This window comes from Cucurbita pepo, unplaced genomic scaffold (genome assembly GCF_002806865.2).
Source record: "Cucurbita pepo subsp. pepo cultivar mu-cu-16 unplaced genomic scaffold, ASM280686v2 Cp4.1_scaffold000173, whole genome shotgun sequence".
NCBI lineage: Eukaryota > Viridiplantae > Streptophyta > Magnoliopsida > Cucurbitales > Cucurbitaceae > Cucurbita > Cucurbita pepo.
The window spans coordinates 85,124-94,841 of record NW_019646448.1 but is presented as its reverse complement, the minus strand read 5'-3'; the positions used below and the strand labels follow the sequence as shown (position 1 = coordinate 94,841).

Here is a 9,718-nt window from a genome sequence, read left to right as displayed (position 1 = left end):
CTCACTTTCACCGTATTCCTCAAAACACTTCTAAACTGATTACCATTCCTTTTACCTTTGCTTTTGTGACTTGGCTTCATAATTTATTTCATTAACAAATTTTTTTCTCTAAGGATATTTCAAGTCATCCCCCTATTCTCTGGGTGCCTCCACTTGTGGTGCAAATCACCTAAGTCTTCAAGGGATGACTATATAGGCTAACACTCGTTCTCCCCTTAGCTCGACTCTTTTGCTAGCATTCTGTAGTTTTCAGTGTGGCCACATTGTGATGCAACTCACCTGAACAATAAGGAAGCTTTCTTTATGTTTTTTTTTTTTTTATTTACATCCCAATTACCTTCAATTCAGGCACCTCCATTGGTGATGGAGATTGCCCGACAACGAGCAATTAAGACAATTTGTTTGCTTTCCATTTTTTTAGCATTGAGAGTTCAAGCTTGAGGTTGAAGAGGAGTGGTCTCGGGTATGAATTTTTTTTTGTTTTTTTTTTTNGTTTTTTTTTTTTTTATTTACATCCCAATTACCTTCAATTCAGGCACCTCCATTGGTGATGGAGATTGCCCGACAACGAGCAATTAAGACAATTTGTTTGCTTTCCATTTTTTTAGCATTGAGAGTTCAAGCTTGAGGTTGAAGAGGAGTGGTCTCGGGTANTTTTTTTTTTTTTTTTTTTTTTTTTTTTTTTTTTTTTTTTTTTTTTGGCTTTGCATTTTGTATGGGGTAATGAAATTGCTTTAAATACCCCCAAACTTAAACTAGCCAATGTCCTCAATGAGCATTAGTGTGAGTGTGAAATCATTCTTGAAAGTAGATTGAGGTGCAGAATTGGTTATTGTTTTTGTCGGGAAAATGGTCTAAAGGTTGGGTGAATTATGGGAATTCTTTCTAATTAAGGTGGATTATGATAGATTGGATCCTCACCTTAACTTTGATGAATACTCCATTCCATTTAAGCTGTAATTTCCTTAACTCCTTGTGTTCTCGTAGAGAAACACACCACTCACCTTACTGTTTTATTTATCCTATTGAAGCATTTTATATTAGATCCCTAGTTCTTGAAAAAAAAAAAAAACATCCCTACTGCAAATTAAAATATGCATGATATATTACCCTATCTAATAAAGCTCATGTTTCTAGGGTGCATGCATGGATATCTTTCAAAATTATATGCAATATAGATGCATGCTCCAAAATAAGATAATAAGCTTGTATAGGGTGTGTTCAGAGAATTCCCTTATCTTTAGGCATCGTGAAGATTCTTTGTAGCTCCATAAAATTTTCTCCAAAAACTTGGAAATATTGCTGCTGTAAATCTGCTATTAGTCCAGCTGTTGGTGCTACTGCTGTATGTCTACTGTTGCAGGTGAACTGTGATGTCTAGCGGCTCCTTTCTTAACATTTCAAGCTTACCCGAGAATGTATAAGGAAAGTCCAGCTGTTGGTGCTGTTGCTGTATGTCTACTGTTGCAGGTGAACTATGATGTCTAGCAGCTCCTTTCTTAACATTTCAAGCTTACCCGAGAATTTATAAGGAAAGTCCAGCTGTTGGTGCTGCTGCTGTATGTCTACTGTTGCAGGTGAACTATGATGTCTAGCGGCTCCTTTCTTAACATTTCAAGCTTACCCGAGAATGTATAAGGAAAGTCCAGCTGTTGGTGCTGCTGCTGTATGTCTACTGTTGCAGGTGAACTATGATGTCTAGCAGCTCCTTTCTTAACATTTCAAGCTTACCCGAGAATGTATAAAGATTATTTTCTATCCATTTCTCTTTTCCATATAAATTTCCTTCCTTGGGGGATTAGAAAATCTTTTACGATGTTCCTAAAAAAAAATTTCTTTGGTGGTGGTGCCTTGGCATGTCATGGATGAGAAAGTGAACAACATTAAAATGAAATAAAACCACATGCAAATAAAAATGGACAAGACAACTATGTCGCAACGTGCACTACGAGAGAATAATATTTGTCATCAATCACATCCTAGCATGCACTAAGTGTAATTAGTCTCCTTTATAGGCTGAAATTAGCATTCCTAACTACATCTAAATCCCCCTAATTCATCTACAAAATTGGCTAACTTCCTTGGGGCATGCGAGTTATTCACGACAACAAGTAAAATAAAATTTAAAATACTATCATTCTAAGGAAAGTGAAGATAGCTATTTAGAAACAACTATATAGGTGCATAAATAAAAAGAAAAGAAAAACTAACTTGGTTTACTCGGAGCTTCATATATTTGCTTGCAAATTGTGACTAGCTCCCTCTTCCTCTTTTCATTTTTTTTTTATCCATTGTCAAAGAAGTGATGCCCCTTTGGAACTCTCCATCTTGAAGTGGGTGGGAATAATTTCGTGAAGTCTATCTCCCATATATCAAATAGTTCTTCTTCTAAGATGTAGTTCAAGGGTGTGTCATCAATAGATAACTTCATTGATGAATTCATTCTTTCTTCTAATTCTAGTGATCCAAATTCGTTTTCTGCACTTCTGCTTGTTGTGTAGTGTAATTATTCCTGCTCTTGTCCTCTTCTTGTTGCTGGATTCTCTGTCAATTTATAAATTGCTGAGCATTCCTCTACTACTGCGGGATATTTCATGTGGTCATTCATATGAAATTCTATTTGTTGATCATTCATTCTCAACATTATTCTTCCCTTGTGGACATCTACCAATGTTCTTCCAGTTTTCAAAAATGGTCACCCCAAGATAATTGGCACATCATGATCCGCTTCATAATCTAAAATGATAAAATCAGCTGGAAATATGAACTTGTCCACTTGAATTAGGATATCTTCGATTTTTTCTTCTGGATGAGTGAAAGATCGATCTGCTAGTTGAAGAGTGACTATAGTTAGTCTAGCTTCACCAATACCTAACTTTTTGTAAATAGACAGCGGCATTAGATTAATGCTTGATCCCAAATCACATAATGCTCGACCTAGCTTCTTCCCTCCTATTGATATTGGAATTGTGAATGAACCGGGGTCTTTCTCCTTTAGCGGGATCTTGTTTTTCAATATTGCACTACACTCTTCATTCAATGGTACCAGCTTGAATTCTTCAAACTTTCTTCTATTGGTGAGCACATCCTTCAAGAATTTCACATAATTTGGCATTTGCTTCAAAGCTTCAACTAATGGTATATTTATGTGAATTTCCTTAAATATGTCCATGAACTTCTCAAAGTGGGCTTCTTCCTTCTTTCTTTTTTATTCTTTGTCGAAAAGGAGATGTTGGTGTGTATATTTTGCTTTCTTGTCCACTGCTGACTGATGTTTGCGATTTAGGAGGTTTCACAATTTCTGCATAATTTCTGTTGTGTTCTTTATGTACAGTAACTTCTGCATCATTTTTGTTGTGCTTTTCCTGCACAACAGTTTCCTCCTTTCTCTGCTGTGTATCAGCAGTTTCTTGAGAACGACTATCACCGTGTTCTTTAATTTTTTTCTCTTCTGTTGGGTATTTCTTTCCCACTTCTCAACTCTATTGCTTGACATTGTTCCATTCCCTCTCTTTTTGGCATTTTGGTGTCTGCTGGCAGCTTACTAAGAGGTCTATTTCGTAACTCATTTGCTAATTGACCTACTTGAACTTCCAAATTTTGCAAGGATGCTTGTTGACTTTGTATCGCAGCATCATTTTTAGCCATATATTTCTTTATTAGGTTCTCAAGTGATATTCCCGGTATGTGTTGAGCTTGACTAGTTCCTTCCCTTTGGGTGGTGGCTTGTTGAGAACCATATGTCAATTGATTTTGTACTCCAAAACTTGGAGGGTAATTTGCTTTAGGTGGCATTTGTTGGTTGTATGAGCCTTGTCCCTTTCATGAGAAGTTTGGATGGTTTCTCCACCCCGGATTATAAGTATTTGAGGATGAATTATTTTTTGGGTCGCCTTGACTAGCTTGATTCCTCACATAAAGAATTGAGGCCGGATTGCTTAGACATTGATCAAAAGTGTGTTCCTCTCCACAATATACACAAGATTCGGTTGCTGTCTGGGTTATCACAGCAGCTGTATGGACTGGTGCTTTGATCATTGGACCTTGTCAAAACGCTAGATTTTGTAAAAAATTAGTCACCGAAGCTAGTTGAGCATTGATAGAGGACAAAGCATCAACTTCAAGTACTCCTCGGGTCTTCTTTCCTGGGTTGCTTCTCACGTCAGCCCATTGACAATTGTTAGATGTTATTCTCTCTAAAATCTCATATGCTTCATTGTATGTCTTTGACAAATAGCTCCATTGGCGGAAGCATCAACTACTTGTTTAGTTGCAATATTTAATCCATTGTAGAAAGTCTCCATTTGTATACAATGAGGTAGTCCATGGTGAGAACACTTTCTAAGCATCTCCTTAAATCTTTCCCAAGCTTTGCTTAATGTCTCATCTTCAAACTGTTGAAAAGTAACAATCTCATTTCTGAACCGTGCGTTTCTAGTGGTGCGTTTCTAGTGGGTGGAAAGTACTTGATCAGAAATTTCTCTGCTAGACTATTCCAAGAATCAATTCTTTTTGGTGCTAAGGTATTCAACCATGATTTAGCATCATCCCACAAAGAATAAGGGAATAAGCTCAATCTAATCACGTCTTTATCCACTCCCTGAAATCGAATTTAGTCACTAAGTCCCAAAAATGACTTTAGATGTAGGTGGGGATCTTCTTACGGTAGTCCATGAAATTTTCCAATGGTTTGCAACATTTTAAATATCACGGGCTTTAGCTCAAACGTGGTTGCTTGCATTTCGGGTCTAATAATGCACGTATTTAGCTCTTCCACAGCTGGGTGTGCATATGCTCGGATTGCTCTTTCTCTATCATCGGCTAGATGAATGGCATTAGCAGTAATTCTCTCTTGATTAGCCATCATCACTAGATTTTCGAACTCCCGATTCAGTTGGGTCATTTGCTGTATATTCTGTTCCGTCATTTTCTTTTTCTCCCTCAACTTTCGTCTAAAGGTTCTCTCTATTTCGGGATGAAAAATAAATTTCAAACCCGTAGGTGGGTTCATGCATAGAATTCTGCAGCAGTAAGCTCAATTCAGCCGTAGAAAATTCAGCTTACTATGGTTTCTTTTTTGCTCCAACTCACGAAAATCTACAAGTAAAATAACCAAATTAGGTTCCCCGGCAACGGCGCCAAAAACTTGATCGCTTGTGGATGTATATAATAAAATGATGTAAAATTCACAAGAATAAGTGCAAGTCTACACTATCACAAGTAACAAGTAATAAGTAAATTATCAATTCCACAGGGAACCTATCTTTTTGGTTAATTTTATCGCTGGAAATTAAGTGAGTTTTTGGGTAACATTCAAATGGGTGTTGGAGATTTTAACTATTTAAACAAAACTAAAACAGAGTGTCACTGCTGTCGAAAAAAAAAGAATTATGAGAAAATGAACTATAATGAGGAAGATTCGGCTAAGAGAGATTAAATAGATAAGTTGTTGAGTTTTGTGGTAGATTTTAGTTCCTTTTAATAGATTCTCAAGCCACTTCCGAGGGTCATGAATGGTGATTATTTCCGTAATCGTTGTAATATCTATTAACAAGGCTCTAGGAGAAGAATTATTCCTAACCCTTCTATTACCCTTCAAGTCTCCTTGCTATGGAACTAGAGTAGTAAAGAGGATTTCATTGCTCCCTCTCTTCTCCCGAATAAGAGAACAACTATGTATGTAAAGTAGCTAATTAAGCATACATGTAAATCATTAACAACAACTCTTTAATAAACTAAAATCATACCGTCAACATACTTGAACTATATAAAAGTCTCTCGCCTTCCCTATTAAGTTTAGCTCTCCATACAAACTGAATTAAACAGAGGAATCCGCATCTTCATCATGTAAAATTGATGGAATAAGGAAAGAGAATAAGGAAATAGAGAGTTATTCCGGTTTGTTGCTATTCGTCAATGGAAGTTCCCTTCTCTTGAGCTCTCACGTCTACCTCTTTGCCCTAATCAATCCTTGTTGGTCTCCTTTTCCTTCTGCTGTCAACAGCTGCTGGATTAGGGTTTTCTTCTTCTTCTCTAGTTTCACAACAGCTCACTGCAGCAGAGGCTGCTGCTGTGTAATTCAATTTTTTCTCCCCGAAAATGTGGCTCTCTTCCTCTTGGTCTTTCTTTTCCTTTCATATTGAGCATGGGTTCCCTTTAGGGATGAAAAGGAATAAGTTGTCTACATAGGATGTTCCTCATTGGGTAATCAATGACCACTTGGACTGTTGATGTGGATTTAAAATTTCCATGTCATCCCCTATTTATTTTCTACTCCCTCATGGTTCAACCGTCTAAAATTTTACCACATAACTCAATTAAAAGTACAATTAAGATCGATTTATGCCAAATCATATTTTTTTCCATGTTGGACCGCAATAAACGATTTCATGCTCACTAAGTAGAATAAATGAGTTAAATAATGAGAAAATAGTGAATAAGAGTGCCATATTAAATACAAAAAGACTTGATATAACTCTATCTTTAGAGCTATCAAGGGTCTAGTGGATGAGCTGGTGAGGGAGAAGAAAGATATAGAGATACCGACTCAACAGAGTAACTCACTTGACGTGAACTTGAATCAAGTCCAACAGGAGACAATGAACTTATGACACAAGATTGAGACACTCACTCATGATAAAACCAAACTGGAGGAAACAAGAATGCTAGCAGTAAAGGTCGTTGTTGACTTACGAAGGGAATTGAGTAAATTGAACGAAGTCGTGATGTTTGAGTCAAGCGTGGCTGAGAACTGGAGAAATGAAGAGTTGGAGTCTCAGATGGGCTGTTCTCGAGAAGATCCAAATGAAGTCTCATCAGAGAAGGTCAATCATATTTTGCCACTCGAGCAAAAGAAGAGAAAATTGAGGAAACCACGACTAAGATCGAGACAACGGAAACGGTGCAGGTGGAATCATTGAATAGAACATTTAAGTTTATGGAGGAGTTTTGTTGGAAATAAACTTAAACGAGGGAGGGAGAAAAAAAAAAGGAAAGTAAACTCTTAACCACTTAACCACGCAAGAAAACTCTTAACCACTCAAGAAAACTCTTAACCAGTTTATGGAGGAGTTATGGCCAATTTTAACACGCAAGAAAACTCTTAACCACTCAAACACCACTCACAGACCCGAAAATGAGAGAACACCTTATTTAGCCAAAATACATAAAAAAGACAAATAATGCAGTTCTAAACCTTTACTCACAAAGATATCACACCATTCTCACTCACAATAACATATAACTCACACCAAAGAATCCCTTACTCCTTGGAGTTTTTGCGCACAATGCTTATTACCCACAAAACATCTTACCCAGAATCGGAGAAAGAAAGAGGCTTTCCCCATATTTTATTTTGCATTGATTAAGAGTCACAGGATCGAAGGCGTAGTGGCATTTCCTTCGGTGACTGCATTATTCCTCGTGCAGGACGAGTGGGGATACAACGGTATGAGTTGTTTACTCTTTTGACATATAATAAGCTCCAATGAATCCCTAACTCCTTACGCCTGACACTGTTTCCAAACCAAATAAACCTATTTCTCTTGTTTATAGTTCAAGAATCAAGGTAAAGCCGAAACAACTTCTTCTACTCCTGAAAGACTCATTATACTCTGCCCTCTGTAACCTATACTGAACTACTTACTGAAGAGTAAGTCAAGACTAAACTTCTATTGCCTGATGTTATTCCCTTACCCTTTCTTCTTTAAGAGTATCCTCCTTAAACAAGAAGTACTCCCCCATAAATGTCCCCCTATAGAGTACTAGTCTNCTGACGAATCGGAAGGTTCCGGTTCAGTAGCTCAGGGTTGAGGTTTCGTCTTACAGTGAACTCGAATGAATCTTGAGTTCAGACTTTCAACACTTTCAGGTTCAGTAGCTCTCGGTTCAGTAGCTCAGGTAAGTAATATCGGTTCAGGTTCTGGTTTCACTATTTCTTTTCTTTCCTCTCCCCTACTGTAAACTCTCATTCTTGCTTTCGTCTTTCCTTCCGACAATGAATAGGTGAAAGAATCAATAGGGGCAGGAGCGAGGCTGTGAGAGTCAATTCATTAACTGCTTTACCTCCTTCAAGAATAAATGGGTGAAGGAGTCAACTCTCATTCATCGATAGTCTTTACTGTTGAAATAGGGGAACGATACAGTACTCCCCCATAAATGTCCCCCTATAGAGTACTAGTCTTATTTCAGAACACACAATACACATAAAAATACAAAGACACTACTTTATAAAAACATGGCCCTTTTTAACCTCTTCGCCCTACGGGTCTCACAATTCCTTCACCTCCTCTGTCGGTTTCACAGCTTCGCTCCTGCCCCTCTACCTTTGGTCTCGTGGTTGAACCTCTTCGCCCGTAGGGTCTAGTTTAGGAAAACTTACAAATAAGTTTTACTTATCGTTGTAAAAGTAGAGAGAACAAGAAAGAGTTAGAGAGCAAAAAAAGCAGAACAAAAAGTGTAATAGAAAAAAAGGCTTTTTGAGAATTTCTTTGTCTCTTTGTCTCTCCCCTCTCGACACCCCCTTAAAATTTCGTGAGAGCTATCTAAACGAGTTAGTTTCAGAGCGAGCGTCCATTTTCTAATAGTCGGTACCAGAGCAGCTTTTAATTTCTACAAATTGGTATCAGAGCAAATTTATTTTTCTACAGTTTATAGGTCAATGGATCCTCAACGGCATCATCAGGTACGATGACTTGTGTTTCTGCCAAACCCAAGTAACGATCGGGTTGAGTTATAACCTTCCCACTACGTCGAGGCATTCTCAACTCTTGAGAAGGATGTGATTGACCAGAAGTGTCAGCTCCATCAACAACTCTTGTTGAAGGACCAGCTTGATCAACAACTCTTGTTGTTTTATCAGTAGCTTCTTTAGAAATCTCACTTAATACTAGTTTGCTGTGTTGAAGAACCAGCCTGATCAACAACTCTTGTTGTTTTATCAGTAACTTCTTTAGAAATCTCACTTAATACTAGTTTGCTGCGAGGTGGATGATTTCTTACGTGGTCTTCCTCTAAGAATGTAGCGTTTGTTGATACAAACACTCTATTTTCTCGAGGGTCATAAAACAAACCATCTTTCGTCTCTTTGGGGTATCCTACGAATAGACATAATTTTGAAAGATGTTCTAATTTTNCATCCCCAAATCCTGAAGTGACGTAAACTACCTTTACACCCTTTCCATAACTCATAAGGTGTTTCTGAAACACTCTTAGAAGGAACCATGCTCAAAATGTATGTAGCATTCTCCACTGCATATCCCCAAAAAGGATCAAGTAATTGAGCAAAACTCATCATAGACTGAACCATGTCTAACAGAGTTATATTTCTCCTTTCTGATACACCATTCTGTTGAGATNTGGAAGAAGCTCTTCGGAAGAGACTCCATGATAAAACTGACTTAACTCTTCTCATNTCTGTTGAGGCATACCAAGGGCTAAGAGTTGAGACGTTATTCCATGTTCTATCATATAGTCCTGAAATCTTAAGTCCATATACTCTCCACCTCAATCTGATCGAAGTGTTTTAATAGTTTGACCTAATAGATTCTCAACCTCAATCTTATACTCTCTANTTGTAAACGTATTTTATGGCGTCATGTCTAAGGGAGAAGGACGATTGTCCAAACATCCCTTTAAGAGATTCCATAATCTCTTTAGCAGTACCCATAACATCGTGTTTCTTAGNAAAAAAAAAAAAAAAAAAAAAAAAAAAAAAAAA

At 37.5% G+C, this 9,718-nt stretch overlaps 1 protein-coding gene and 1 non-coding gene across 2 annotated transcripts; one reads left to right on the top strand and one right to left on the bottom strand.

Moving 5' to 3' along the window:
• Nucleotides 1-2,695: 2,695 nt before the first annotated feature.
• Nucleotides 2,696-3,172, bottom strand: LOC111784206. The gene has a single exon (XM_023664989.1). The coding sequence runs from the start codon at nucleotides 3,170-3,172 to the stop codon at nucleotides 2,696-2,698; it is 477 nt and encodes a 158-aa protein (XP_023520757.1).
• A 1,148-nt stretch (nucleotides 3,173-4,320) lies between these two features.
• Nucleotides 4,321-4,426, top strand: LOC111784218. The gene has a single exon (XR_002813498.1). It is a non-coding gene; the product is annotated as a small nucleolar RNA R71 (small nucleolar RNA).
• The last annotated feature ends 5,292 nt before the right edge of the window (nucleotides 4,427-9,718 follow it).

Coding starts and splice junctions, on each gene's coding strand:
- LOC111784206 (XM_023664989.1), bottom strand. CDS start 3,172: ATGGACATATTTAAGGAAATTCACATAAATATACCATTAGTTGAAGCT.